The sequence below is a fragment of the Megalobrama amblycephala genome, linkage group LG1, assembly GCF_018812025.1.
Source record: "Megalobrama amblycephala isolate DHTTF-2021 linkage group LG1, ASM1881202v1, whole genome shotgun sequence".
NCBI classification, from domain to species: Eukaryota; Metazoa; Chordata; class Actinopteri; order Cypriniformes; family Xenocyprididae; genus Megalobrama; species Megalobrama amblycephala.
Genome location: NC_063044.1, coordinates 20376949 through 20392411, shown reverse-complemented (window position 1 = coordinate 20392411; position 15463 = coordinate 20376949). Strand labels below are relative to the sequence as shown.

At 42.0% G+C, this 15463-nt stretch overlaps 2 protein-coding genes across 3 annotated transcripts in view; one reads left to right on the top strand and one right to left on the bottom strand.

Moving 5' to 3' along the window:
* LOC125243939 (gastrula zinc finger protein XlCGF57.1-like) overlaps window positions 1–15463 on the bottom strand; it is an 848513-nt gene that overhangs the window by 542491 nt on the left and 290559 nt on the right. The gene's annotated exons all lie outside the window — the stretch shown is intronic.
* The window catches only part of LOC125244029 (NACHT, LRR and PYD domains-containing protein 12-like), a 39077-nt gene that overhangs the window by 5952 nt on the left and 17662 nt on the right, over window positions 1–15463 (top strand). For both annotated transcript variants that reach the window (XM_048153949.1, XM_048153956.1), the window contains exons 4-9: window positions 603–641; window positions 1396–3175; window positions 3338–3511; window positions 4518–4691; window positions 4776–4946; window positions 14419–14580. In XM_048153949.1, the coding sequence (XP_048009906.1) occupies window positions 603–641; window positions 1396–3175; window positions 3338–3511; window positions 4518–4691; window positions 4776–4946; window positions 14419–14580 (2500 nt within the window). The remainder of the gene's footprint in view (window positions 1–602; window positions 642–1395; window positions 3176–3337; window positions 3512–4517; window positions 4692–4775; window positions 4947–14418; window positions 14581–15463) is intronic.

Below are 15463 nucleotides of genomic sequence, written 5' to 3'. Positions count from 1 at the left end.
AGTAGCTGTCAGTTAATAGCTTGATAAGTGAAATAATGCTCAGTGGCTGTGAACCCTTTTTCTATTAAAGTTCATGTAAAAATTCAATCTCTTACTCTTCAGCCAAGTATGATTGCTTTTCAGTCCCTCTCAGTCATCGATGGTCAGCGGCCGTGGGAAGAATCATCACACAGTCATGCCCCAAATCTTCAGGATTTATTGAGAAGTTTACACAATGTATACTTTCCAAAGAAACAAAAGTGACACCCAAAGATAAAACCATTAACGCAATTATTTCATAGTTGGAAATAACAAATATAGAATATAACCTTGCAAAAAGAAAAACAAGGTGACTAGAAATAAGAAGAAAATAAACATAAGGAGTTGTTTTTCAGTTATGGAAAAATTCAAAAGAGGCTATGTTACATTTCTTCACTCATGCATATTCTCTATGGTGACTGAACATAAAAGAAGTGAATGGTGACTTATATTACACTCAGGAAGAGAATAAAAGGGCTGTAAGAGGCCTCTAAATCTAACAGTTCATTTAATCATATTGTTCACAGGCATGTTCTTTTGTGTGTAAAAATATATTTTTTATTTTCCTCCTTTTCTCCTCACAGGACAACAGAATATCACAGAGAAACACACAGAAGAGCAAGGTACAGCCTTAACAGTCATATTCTCTTAAGGTTAGATGACACTGCATCAACTGATAGACCAACACAAATAGACATGAATGCCAGGTTTTGTGAGTGTTATCCCTGTTAGTGTGGGTTTGTTTGTTTTCACCAACTAAACATGTTCATTTACAGTTTGTCAGGTTGTGGATTGTTTAAGCAGGAATGTGATCTGGTGATTGAGCAGTGTCAGTGTTCAGTGTGAACTAGCTTTTTTAAAGTGTTTCAGAAGTGATTTAAACATGTCAGATGTATTTTGAATTAGGACATTAGCCCAGGGGCCTAATGTACAGAAAATCTCTGTGTTTTATCCTAAATGTCTGTGAACACATAAAACTTATAAAACTATGTTTTTCACAATTTTCACTTGATAAATCAGAGTTAGTGTAAGATTATTTATGACTTTTTAAATCTAAACGCTGTCATGCATTGGTTGGACAAGTCAGGCTGGGATCATTATTAATATTGAAACAAAGATTAACTGTGAGAGGTGATGTACTGTATCACCAGAACTAACCAGACAGCACCACTGACCCTTTTTAATAACCAAATACTCCAGTCAACCACCAGATGTGACTGGCAATGACCATTGAAGATCTGAGCCCTTTGAGCTGTAATACTTTCAACAGTAATTTAATTACTATATGTTGAATGAATTCTGATCAGATCCTGCTGATGTGAAAGCTTTTTTTAAATTAAATATGTTTTATTTATTTACACAAATCTTTTATAACAGTGGATTTGAATCTGAAAAAATTCTTGGGATCTCACAAAACCAACATGAAGGAGGAAGCAGAGCGTGTATTTGAGGGCAAGAAAGAAAATGAAGCACATCTTAAGGATGTTTACACAGAACTCTTCATCACAGAGGGAGATATGAAAGATGTCAATCAGGAACATGAGATTCTGAAGATTGATGATGCTTTCAAGTACAAAAAAACACAGGACAAACCAATCAAATGCAATGATATATTTACATTACTAAGAGGAAAAAATGAGAAAAAGATTGTTCTGACCAAGGGAGTTGCTGGCATCGGAAAAACTGTCTCTGTGCACAAGTTCATCCTGGACTGGGCAGAAGGAAAAGCCAATGATTTTATTGACTGTGTATTCCTGCTTCCATTCCGAGACATTAACTTGATGACAAATGAAGATTTCAGTCTCCATGAGCTTCTGCTGGAATTTTATCCTGAACTGAAGGACCTGGAGAAATCAAAATTATATAAGGAATGCAAGATAGCATTTATATTTGATGGACTTGATGAGAGTCGCCTGCCTTTGAATTTTAACAGTAGATCATTGAATTCCACTGAGAAAAGATCATCTGTAGACGTGCTGTTCACAAGTCTGGTCAAAGGGATTCTGCTTCCATCAGCTCTTGTCTGGGTGACCTCACGACCAGCAGCAGCCAATCGGATCCCTCCTCGGTATGTGGGTTTGTTCACAGAGGTGCAAGGATTCACTGACCAACAGAAGGAGGAGTACTTCAGAAAGAGAATCACAGATGGGACTCAGGCCTCCAAAATCATCTCACACATCAAGACGTCTCGTAGTCTCTACATCATGTGTCACATTCCTGTGTTCTGCTGGATCACGGCCACAGTACTTCAGGATATTCTCAAGAACAACACTGAGAACATCAGCACAACACTCACTGAAATGTACAGTCACTTCCTACTGATACAGACAGACATGAAGAGCCAGAAGTATGATGAACAAGAAGAAAGAGAATGTGCAAAGCTCTTACATTCAAATAAAGAAATGATTTTGAAGTTAGCCAAGCTAGCGTTTGAACAGCTGAAGAAGGATAACATTGTGTTCTATGAGGAAGATCTGGAAGAATGTGGTATTAACATGAGTAAAGACACTGAGTTCACAGGAATGATCGCCGAGATCTTTAAGAAGGAAGATGGATTTCGTGAAAAAAAGGTCTTCTGCTTTGTGCATCTGAGTGTTCAAGAGTTTCTCGCTGCAGTGCATGTGTTCCTCTGCTACCTGAACAAGAACATGCAGGAGCTTCAGTTTTTCTTTGAGAAGCCAAAAGAAAACATTACACTGCAGGAGCTACTAGAGAAGGCTGTTGATGAAGCCATTAAGAGTGAGAGAGGACATCTGGACCTGTTCCTGCGGTTTCTGCTGGGAATTTCACTGGAATCCAGTCAAAACCTGCTCAAAGGCCTGATCCCACACACTGAAGACACCACTGAGAGTATCAAACAAACAACTGAATACATTAAACAAGTACAAGACAAGAAGATCTCAGATGAAGCTTCAGTAAACCTGTTTTACTGCTTACTTGAGCTCAAGGATCATTCATTATATGAGGAAATCCAGAGATACATCAGCTCAGAAGAACATCCAGGAAGAGAACTCTCTTCTTCAATGTGCACAGTGCTGACCTACATACTGCTGATGTCAGAGAAGGTGCTGGATGAGTTCAACCCAAAGAGGTTCACCTCATCACAGACAGACTACAAGAGACTTGTTCCAGCTGTGAAATGCTGCAGAAAAGCCTTGTGAGTAATTTCACTGATCGCTGTTTAATTAAAGGTTTTGTTCTATCAATAAATAACTAAATGTAAAAATCCTGAATAATGAAATATCTGTCTGTCCTGATTATGTAATTGGAAAACACTGAACATCAGAAATTAATCTGGTTAAACGTTCTGTTTTGTCAGATTTGATGGCTGTGGTCTTGATGAAACATGCTGTGAAACAGTATCTTCAGTTCTACAATCACCAAAATCCCATCTGAGAGAGTTGAACCTGAGCAGCAATCACCTGAAGGATTCAGGAGTGAAGTTGCTTTCTGATGGACTAAAGAGTGCAGAATGTAAACTGAACATACTGAGGTTTGACATTCACTCATTTTCTATGTTCAAAAATGTGGACAAATAGTTTTCATAACTATGATAAGTACATATTTTCTCCTGTCTATATTGTTGTATGAAAGTATCAGTGGAGTTTTCTCCAAGCACACAAGGCAGAAAACCTGATTTTGGTTTTCAGAAAAAGGCTCCTGTCTCAGACAGAATGCAATCTGAAATTCAGTTCTCTTTAGTGTTATATTTCACTCTTGAGGAATATTCATGTAAACATAGTCGGTTATGTCTTAAGTGACTTAAGTTACTTTTTTTCAGCTTTAATAACAATCAGTTTATTTATAATTAATTCACTGAATACACTTAATACGCTTTGGGCCACCATTGGCTTCCATAGTATTTTTTTTTTCGTACAATGGAAGTCAGTGGTGGCCCAAAGCAGCCTGGTTACAAACAAATTTATACAGGTTTGGAACAACCTGAGGGTGAGTAAATGATGACAGAATTTTCAGTTTTGGGTGAACTATCCCTTTAATTTCTGTAATATTTCTTAAATAGATGTGAAATATAAAAGTGAAGCACAATTTCATTGTCAATTTCATGTTTCTTATATTTTATTTGTTCTACTGTTTGTCATTTGCATTTTCCCATTCCCTTTCCTTGTGCATTTGATTATTACAGTAGCTTTATTTTCATTTCATCAGTCAAATCCTCTGAACACCATGCTCCGAGGATCATATTACTTCCAGTTATTGCCTTATTTTAGTAGGACAGTTTCAGTGTGTTGATAACTTGAGAACCGCTGTGACTGGATCATTGAGATTTAATTGAACTGAACCATATCAGTTGCATTCATGTACAATTTGCTGCAGTGTTGAGCACAAATGCACAGATGAGTTACAAACTTAACCATCAACCCTTACATTTTAATGGCTAACATCTCATTACACTGAATTTAGCACAAACATGTAATTCAGATTATAAACCCTTCCTGATAATCACACTGATATCACTGTTTGTTTTGTTCTCTACACAGGCTATGTGGGTGCAATCTGACTGGTCAGTCCTGTGAAAGTTTGTCTTCAGCTCTACAGTCATCAAAGTCTGTCCTAAAAGAGCTGGACCTGAGTAACAATGACCTGCAGGATTCTGGAGTGAAGCTTCTTTCTGATGGACTGAAGAGTTCAAACTGTCAGCTGCAGATACTGAGGTATTTAAGAACATATAAGAGATAATTTACAGTAAGCTGGTCGTAGTGTTTGTTGATGATCTGACTAAATCTGCTCTCTTTCAGCCTTACTCACTGTAGACTCACTGTTCAGTCTTGTGAGAGTTTGTCATCAGTTCTACAATCCTCAAACTGTGTCCTGAGAGAACTGGACCTGAGTAACAATGACCTGCAGGATTCTGGAGTGAAGCTTCTTTCTGATGGACTGAAGAGAAACTGTAAGCTGGAGATTTTGAGGTAAATGGTTTTCCTTAAAAAAAATTAACAAAATGCTACCATAATACGGATTTTCTCAGTCGATTTGATATATTTGTTTAAGCTCAGGTCACTGTTCTTCAAACAGTTAACATGGTGATCTGAACACTTTGTAATGAGTGAAATGTGAAGGCCTATTTGATAACCATACATCAAATTTGTCCTCTGCAATTGAATCCATGAGGCCTCTCTCAAACAAATATCTATGTTAATTTTGTGGTAAATAAATCAAAATTCTTTTTATTATAATTAACACGGCAATGTGCACAAAACTAAACTAGGCTAAATTCCGGTTTATTTTTATTTATTTTGATCCAACTATCATAGTTGTTTCAATGAAGCCCAGGTGCCACTTACAGGCCTATTATGTGAAGAACATGCAAAATGGTGATGTGAAAGGACTTTATTATATTACCATTTTTGATAATTATACATTATCAGCGTAACAGTGAAAACTAACACCATACTTCATAATGACATATCCCAAGGATAGCATATACAGGGTGAAAAGCAACGCTCCTAGTAATGAACCTTGTGGTACTCTCTACTGAACTTGTGATTGATATGACATCTCTTCGTTTACTACTACAAACTGATAACGGTCAGATAAGTATTATTTAAACCATGACAATGCAATTCCACTAATGCAACATAATTTTCGAGTCTATTTAGAAGAATATTGTGATCAGTAGTGTGAAATGCAGCACTAAGATCCAGTAACACTAATAGAGAGATACAACCACGATCTGATGATAAGAGCAAATCATTAGTAACTCTAATGAGAGCAGTCTCAGTACTATGGTACGGACTAAATCCTGACTGGAAATCCTAACAGATACCATTTCTTTTTTAAAAAGAAACATTGTTGTGAGGATACTCCCTTTTTTAGTATTTTTGAGAGAAAGGTTAGATTTGAGATCAGCCTGCAATTGACTAATTCTCTAACATATTTGTAATGGGGAGCCGGTTTTGCAGCCTTGGTTAAATGTAGTATACACAAGACTAGAAAATGATCTGATATGTCATCGCTCTGCTGAAGAATTTCAGTGGCATCAACATCAATTCCATGTGACAATATTAGATGTAAAGTATGATTATGACAATGAGTGGGTCCTGACACATGTTGTCTAACTCCAATAGAGTTTAGAATGTCTGTGTAGTAATGTTCAAAGTTCGTGGGGAAGGAAGAGGACAAGGGTCGGCTTTTGACTGCTGACTGAGCTTTATTTAGTGTATATGAAAAATGTCCAACAAAAGTCTGTGCACCGCACAACAACGAAAATAAACAATCCACAACAGGGCTTCACTCCAGAACGGTATAAACAATCCACAATAGGGCTTCTCTCCAGTGCTGTTGTCGTGCTCAGTGTCTCAGTCAGCAGTCCCTCTCTCTCTCGCACACTCCTGCTTCTCCTGGCGTTTTATCCTGTCTCCGCGCCAATTACTGGAATGAGAAACAGGTGTTCATAATTTACATTTAACCCACTCGCTTACCACGCGTCTCCCGACACTCTCTCCAGTTGCAGACCTCGCTGAACCACGCCCCCCTCGCCCGACTCAGGCCGGGGAGCTAATAGCGGAGGGTGAGGACGGCCCACCTAATGGCAAGACATTCTTTTTCTACGGTGCTGTACTTAGCTTCTCTCTTGGAGAGCTTACGGCTAATGTACAGCACCGGCCGTTCCTCCCCCTCTATCTCCTGGGACAGGACAGCACCCAGCCCTCTGTCCAACACGTCAGTCTGCAACAAAAAGGGGAGAGAAAAATCAGGAGAATGAAGCAGTGGCCCGCCACATAGAGCAGCCTTCACTTGGGTAAAGGCCTGCTGGCACAGCTCCGTCCACTGGACCGTATCTGGTGCATCCTTTTTAGTTGTGGTGAGGTCCGAATAATTAGGTACAAACCTTCTATAATATCCCGCCAGCCCGAGGAACTGTCTAACCTCCTTTTTGGTCTTGGGGCGCGGACAGGTCGCAATCGCTGCTGTCTTATCAATTTGGGGACGCACCTGTCCATGTCCCAAGTGGAAGCCCAGATACCTTACTTCCACGCGCCCAATTGCACACTTCTTCGGGTTGGCCGTGAGCCCGGCCCCCCTCAGTGATCTCAGGACGGCCCTCAAATGCTGCATATGCCGCTGCCAGTCATTACTGAAGATAATAATATCATCCAGATAGGCAGCAGCATATGCACCATGGGGCCGCAAAATTTTATCCATGAGCCGCTGAAAGGTAGCCGGTGCCCAGAAAAAGCACGAAGGGAAGTATAACAAAATGGTGCAATCCGAACGGCGTCGTGAAAGCTGTCTTTTCTTTGGATAATGGCGACAAGGGGATCTGCCAATATCCCTTTGTTAAGTCCAGTGTCGAATAAAATCGAGCCGTACCGAGCCGGTCAAGCAGTTCGTCCACCCGTGCCATTGGATACGCGTCGAATTTCGACACTGCGTTCACCTTGCGATAGTCCACACAGAACCGAACTGAGCCGTCCGTTTTGGGAACCAAAACTATCGGGCTCGCCCAGTTACTGCTGGACTCTTCTGTTACTCCCATTTCAAGCATTGCCCCTAATTCTGCCTGAACTACCTTTTTTTTTTGTGTTCAGGCAACCTATACGGCCGGCTGCGAACCACCACGCCCGGCTCTGTCTCGATGTGGTGCTGAATGAGGTCAGTACGACCCGGTAGGGGAGAAAACACGTCAGCAAACTCTGCTTGTAACTTAGTTAAATCAGTGAGCTGGGAGGGCGAGAGGTGATCTCCCCCTGGAGCCAGAGCGAGGGATTGTTTTTTGACATTTGCCTCTGGCCCGAGATCATCCTCCCCGCTAATCACCGTCGCCAGCATCACTGATTCTGCCTCATTCCATTTTTTAAGGAGGTTGAGGTGGTAAATTTGACGTGCTCCTCTCCTATCTGACCGTTGTAACGAATGTAGCGGTTATTACTAAATTTATGGATGAAATATGAATATAATAATTCATAAGGTTATGAATAAATTATGATTCATATATCGACCCAACAGGGAATTAAACATATATTGTAAATCAATTACAACGAATTATAATCAATTACATATATGATTAGTTCTGGTTTAATAATTATTTAGAGAAACTGTTCGTTTGTCCAGCAAACTAAGTCCCTCACAGAATATTATAAACAGAGTTATTCTCTGGCCATGAAAATAACTAAAGCATAAAGCGATCGAAAAACGTTAAAGTGACTTGGTCTTCAGTTGAAAGAACGAACAGAACAATCGAGCATGAATTAAAGTGTTTAATATATGCAGCTATGACTGAGATTATACGTCTAAAATATATACAGAAGGTATACACATATATATACACAAGAGTGAAAATGAAGAAAAGACATGGAAAGAAAGATGATCAAAGGATGGCAAATTCTTTGTTAAACCTTTTTGAGAGAGAGAGCCAGCACAGAAATCAGTTTAGACAAATTCAGATAAATGATAATACTTGCTTATTGGTTCAAGTCCGTGTGTAGCAGTTTTAATGCGCCTGGCTGGGTTGGTCCTTTCAGAGAGGGTTTCTCCGGCGGGGTTTTCAAAAGAGGCTTAAGCTTAAGTAACTTAGCCGAAGAGAGAGAGAGTCTAAAGAAGTGGTCCTCCCGAGCTGCGCGCGTGGTTGGGAAGCGCGGTCACCTGAGGCGTCCGTGCACGAGGTGCTCGTGAGTCAGTCGGGAGACAAAGGAGAAGAAGAAGAGGAAGCGAAGAGACGAGGTGAAGGTGTGTGTCGTTGTTTTATGGAACCCAAGCTAACACACCTCCTGAATTGTAGCGACCAATAGATGCGCAGCACTATTTGGCGGGCAAAGTTCCTTTGTTTGGAATCCTAGCTGAGTTTGCATACTTAATGCCCATCAGATCGGATTTCGAGATGGAGCGTGTTCTTCACAGGATCATTAAACACATGGAAAAATGCATTTGTCCGCTATGTGAAATATCTCAACGAATAGCTCGAGTCCGGAGCTTTAAAACGAGATCAAACTCGATAGGTCAGAAAGGCATAGAAAAGGAGTTATGGTTTACAGACAAAATTATATCGTTAAAATGCACACTAGCACAAATACACTCATTTAAACACTAGGAAACATGCATAGGCCCTAAAATACATGATTAAATACATACATGAAATACATGTATTTCAGCATAGTTGTATTTTACAGTCAAAAATGTATGATTGTGTGTTTCTATATGTGTCTGTGTGTGTGTCTTTGTGTGTCCCTGTGTGTGTGGGGTGTTGGAATGTGGATCTGGTCAGTCTCTGGGGGGGTGCTCCTTTTGAAGTCACCAAAGTGAGGAAGTTGCACTTTCTGTTTATCCTCGCAGGTCCACAAAAGTGTCAAGTGGGCTCATCTTTGGCAGATCTGTTCAGAGCCGGATGAGGTTTTACAACCCAGTCCCGCATGCTAAAAGCGTTCTGAACATTCCAAAGTTTATTGATTATCCTGATACGTGTGCATAAGCTACACCGTATTACCTCATAATCGAGATCCCCAACTGGCCGTGTAACCTCAAACGGTCCTTGCCACTTTGCCAGTAATTTTGAGCTTGAAGTAGGGAGCAATACAAGCACTTTATCTCCCGGTGCGTAAGTTAGTTCCCCTGTCATACAGTTGGCTCTGTTTGTGCTGGGCTTGTAACAAATTCTCCATGGATAGCCGCCCCAAAGTGTGGAGTTTTGCTCTCAAGTCCATCACATACTGAATTTCGTTTTTAGCCTGAGACGGTCCGTCCTCCCAAGTCTCTCTTAGGACATCCAGCACCCCGCGGGGCTGGCGTCCGAAGAGAAGCTCAAAGGGGGAAAACCCCGTGGAGGCTTGCGGGACTTCTCGTACTGCGAATAACAGGGGTTCTAGCCACTTATCCCAATTTTTGGCATCTTCCCTAACGAACTTACGAACCATGGATTTAAGCGTGCGGTTAAAACGTTCGACCAGCCCGTCCGTTTGTGGGTGAAAGACGCTGGTACGAATCGATTTAACGCCCAACAATTCGTAAAGTTCGCGTAACGTGCGTGACATAAATGCCGTGCCCTGATCAGTGAGGATTTCTTTCGGAATCCCCACTCGGGAGATTAAACTAAACAGTGCGTCCGCAACACTCTTAGCGGAAATGTTGCGGAGAGCCACTGCTTCAGGGTATCGCGTTGCATAATCCACAATGACTAATGCAAAGCGATGCCCCCTTGCTGATCGCTCTAATGGCCCGATGAGGTCCATACCAATTCTTTCGAAGGGGACCTGCATTAATGGGAGGGGGCGCAAAGGCGCTTTTGGAATGGCCGGTGGATTCACCAACTGACATTCACGACAAGACGCACACCACCTGCGCACGTTCTCGTGAATGCCCGGCCAAAAAAATCGGGTCATGAGGCGATTTAGTGTTGCCGTTTGTCCCAAGTGACCAGCCATTGGATTAGAATGAGCCGCATGGAAAAGCATTTCCCTGCGGCTCTTTGGAACTAATAACTGGGTTGTATCCTCCTTTGTCTGAGTGTATTGGGTCACTCGATACAACCTATCCTTTATGATCGCAAAAGACGGGTAATTCAGTGGGCGTCCAGGCTGGAGAGGCTGACTATCGATAGTGCTGACCCTTTCAAAAGCGTGTTTTAATGTTTCATCCTGAGCCTGCTCCAGGGGGAAGTCATCGCGGTCCGAAAGAATTAGTCTCCCGATTCCGCTCTGTTCCCCTGAGGCAGTACTCATTGGTCCCTGGTCAGTCTCCCCCACCTGCACGCGCACATCCTTACCCGGTGAATTTTTATTCCAAGAGGCATCCGAGCACAAACAACCCAATAAATTATGAAACGTAGGCCAATTCGTCCCCAAAATGATCGGATGCCGGAGGTGCGGATTAACTGCCACCTCAACATTATGCTTTTGTCCCCTAAATTGTATAATGACTGGCACTATAGGATATTTCACCACATACCCGTGCACACACCGAACCCTAACCATGCGGCTTGTATCCAATGCCCCGGATGAAATCAGGCTTTGATGCACCGAGGTTTGGTTACATCCTGAGTCCACCAAAACCTGATAGGTACCCCCCTTGATACTCACAGGAATTTGGTACCCGCCAGCTTGACCAGGGGCGGCCTGCGGATCGTCCGGGACCCGGATCAACGTCCCGACCTCCATAATCGGACACCTGTCCACGAAATGCTCCGGGTCCCCGCAACGCCAACAGGCCGGCCCAGACCTGCCCGCTGCTCTCGTGGCAGGGAGGGGGCTAAATGGTTGGTGCGGAGAGAGGGGAGAAGCAGGAGTGGGGTCCAGCCCGGCAGCAGATGGTCCCGCCCCCCTGGGCGGGACCCGAGGTCCGGGGCGGGACACGAGGAGGGCCGGGCGGACGAGACCTGGGGAGAGGGACAGGCTTAGAGAGAGAGGAGGATGAGGGAAGAGAAGGAGAGAGAGAGGCAGATGGAAGGGGTTCGCCGACCCCTGGGCACGCCACCATGTGGTCCTCCGCGAGGTGGATGGCTGAGTCTAGCGACGTGCGACGGTGGCACTGGACCCACTCGGCTGTTCTTCGGGGCAGCCGAGTTATGAACTGCTCCAGCACCACCAGATCGATGACTTGCTCCACGTCGCCTCCCTCGGCCAGGAGCCATTTGCGGCAGGAGTCCCGGAGCTGTTGGGCCATCACGAAGGGCCGGCTGGACTCGCCTAACTCCAGTGAGCGGAACCGTTTTGGGGTCCGGCCGACCCGCTGAAGTATGGCCCTCTTCAGGTTGTCGAAGACCAGGAGGTTCTGTACAGGCAGCTGCTGCGCTGCCACCTGCGATTCACCCGAGAGTAGTGGGATGAGTCGCATGGGCCACTGATCCCGGGGCCAACCTGAAACCTCCGCGGACTTCTCGAAAAGGTCCAGGAAGGCCTCCGGGTCATCCAGCGGGCCCATCTTGTTGAGCGGGAGATGGGTGGGCGCAGCCAGCTGTCCGGTGGTCTCCGTACGAACCTCCCGGTCGATCCAGCTCCGGAACCTCTCGCGGTCTTCCTGCTGGACCTGAAGGATGGCCTGGAAACGCCGCTCCTGATCCGAACGGAGGTCCAGCAGGGCTTGATGTTGGTCTTGGTGTAAGACCGCGAGGGATGATATGATGTCCGCAAACGGCACGGCGGAGGGCGTTTGCATGGCGGCGGCTCCCTTCTTCCTTCCCGGGTTTCGGGCACCAGTGTAGTAATGTTCAAAGTTCGTGGGGAAGGAAGAGGACAAGGGTCGGCTTTTGACTGCTGACTGAGCTTTATTTAGTGTATATGAAAAATGTCCAACAAAAGTCTGTGCACCGCACAACAACGAAAATAAACAATCCACAACAGGGCTTCACTCCAGAACGGTATAAACAATCCACAATAGGGCTTCTCTGCAGTGCTGTTGTCGTGCTCAGTGTCTCAGTCAGCAGTCCCTCTCTCTCTCGCACACTCCTGCTTCTCCTGGCATTTTATCCTGTCTCCGCGCCAGTTACTGGAATGAGAAACAGGTGTTCGTAATTTACATTTAACCCACTCGCTTACCACGCGTCTCCCGACACTCTCTCCAGTTGCAGACCTCGCTGAACCACGCCCCCCTCGCCACAGTCTGTAAATGTAAATCCCATTGCATCATTTTCATTATCTACATAGATATTAAAATCACCATCAATTTATACTTTATCCGCAGCCAGTACTACCTCTGATAGACAATCAGCAAATTCTGTATTGTGCCCTGGTGGCCTGTATACAGTAGCCAGCACAAATATCAAATGGGGTTTATAGATGTAATGAAAGAAACTGTTTATATCATTTCTACTTTCTACTATCAGTGCCACTTTAAAAGCCTCAGCTGATCCACCCAAAGACACTGTACACCATTGAGGCAATAGCAATAGAGCCTTGGGTGCTGAACTTTTTCTTCTTAAATGCAATACATTTTGATTTATAGATTTGAATCTACAATGAGACGGCAAAAATAAATCTTTAACAAATAAGTATTGTCTGATTACCTGTGGCAATGGTTTTCATGAGTTCACACTTACAAACGATTGAATAGAGTTAAAATATATATATTTTATATTAGCCCAAACCCAAAGTTCTCCCCATATCCCCAGCCAAGAGTGAGGAGCAGGGTGGTGGAGGGATGCAGAAAACTGTTGAAGTAACTAAAGGCGAGTCGGCTCTCGTCTGTGTATAGTTTAATTAGTGACACTTAGCCTACATTTTAAAAACTTTATGGCAAAAATATGGCAACATTTTATTTTGAATATGGCAACATTTGTATTTTAAAACCTTTATTTTAATATGTAATCATGACACCTCATTCTACAATATTTCTATGATTAAATCACTGACTCCTCCCCCATCAGCCAATCACTGTGTGTATACTCCATAGCAATGAGGTTAGCCCCGCCCTTACTCTTAGCTTAAGACTTCAGTCTATTCCTTCGTAAAAGTTTGTCTCAGCAGCTTTGTGAATAGGTTTTAAGAGAAAACTCTTAGCTAAGAACTTTTACTGTTATTTAGGAGAACTATTAGTGGTAAGATAAAATGTTTTGTGAATACGGTCCCTGATTATTATTATTTCTGTTCTGAGTCTTTGCATCTTTGCTGACAGTCTCTCTGTGCCTTGAATTGAGCTCTCTTCTGTCTTTCATTTTCGTTTTCTTTTTTTGTCTCAATATCTCTGGCAAAGTCCTGTTTCCTTTTCTGCAAATACTCTGCTCTGTGTTGATGTTCTGCATCCCTACACTGCCTCTAAAGTTGGTGTCTTGGTGTCTCAGCTGCACTCAGTTACTTGACAAATATGGAATTAGATTTGTGCCAAATATTTTGACTGTAACTTTTCAATAAACTTATAAAAATATAAATTAAATATTAATGAAAAAACTCTTTGAAATTGGAAAAAATAATTAACTGTGCCATACTGGTACAAATCCCTCATGTGGGCAGGGTTGACAGCAAGTTTTTGATTGACAGTGAGTTTTTGACCTGTAAGTGAACATCTCATTGTAATGTTTTAAAGTGTGTGTATGAGAATCTGCAAGCGCCTTCATATTTTTAGTAACAAAGTTAGAAATGTTGTTTTAATTTTTTTTTTTTTATTATTCTTTCTTTCACTATTACTTTTCATTTAAATGCAAGATATAATGTCCAATGTTTGGGGGAATATTTCTTTCTTCCTGATAATGCTAATTGAACACAAAATTATTTTTTATGAAATGACAGCGAGATCATTTAAATAAGACCACTGGTGTCCAGTGACAATTTTGAAATACTTTATTACTGTTCTTAAGTATATTTCTACTTTACTGGAGTATAAATGTTTCTATTGACTTCACTTTTGTTACTTTTGTGACTGAAACTACAGAAAATAACAGCTACCACCCAAATGACTGTGTTAGTGACATCTGACTTATAATCTAATGTGATGTGGATTGTTGTTGTGTGTTTGTAGGTTGTCTGGGTGTATGGTGACAGAGGAAGGCTGTGGTTATGTGTCTTCAGCTCTGAGTTCAAACCCCTCACACCTGAGAGAGCTGGATCTGAGCTACAATCACCCAGGAGACTCAGGAGTGAAGCTGCTCAACCATCCAAACTACAGACTGAACAAACTCAAGTATGTTAAGCATGAAGAGTGAATAAATCTAATTAACATATATGTAATATAATAATAATAATAATAATAATAATATTATTATTGTTATTATTGTTATTATTATTATTAATACATAAAAATAAATTAGAGAATTGCATGGCAGTAAAGGAGCACAGTAAAATCCTCAGTGTTAAATTATCACTTGCTCTGAGTCTATATGAGTCCAGTCTACAGAGAGTAAAAGAGTAACACTAAAACAGTGTTGAAGCTAATAAGATAATTAAATGATTGAGTGAGGATTGAGAATTAGTGATGAACTCCTGCTGTTCACTGTAGATTCAAAGTAAAATCTCTTTCACATCGAAACAATGTTGATCTCCGACCAACATTGATCCAACATCTTTTTGCTCATCAAAGGTTACGTTCACACTGTCAGACCAAATCTGATTTTTACCCAGTTGAATCCAGTATCCAAGACCCTCTGCCAATCGGATCCCAGGACCACATCCAACTGTTGGATATAGTTGTATAGTGTTTATGTTAAATTTGTAAATTTAAATAACTAAAACTTTCAAATAGGACAATAAATTACAAACATTTGAAGCAGGAAAGAATTAAATGGTTAAAATATAAAACATTAAAACTCTAAAGTAACATTGCTAATTCCAGTCGGCTACTCACTTGATTATTGAGGTGTCTCTGCTATTGTTCACCAGCTTTTCCACCATTAGGCCATGACTGGTAACCCCGAAGTTTTAGGGTTTGATTCTCAATACTAGCAGGAAATTAGGTACCCTTGAGGCACCCTAGGCACCTAAAGGCCCCAATATACTTCAAATGAAATCAAAGAACAAACTGATGTGACGTCATTTCGAACAAAATCAGGCCAAAATGAAGTTCTTTT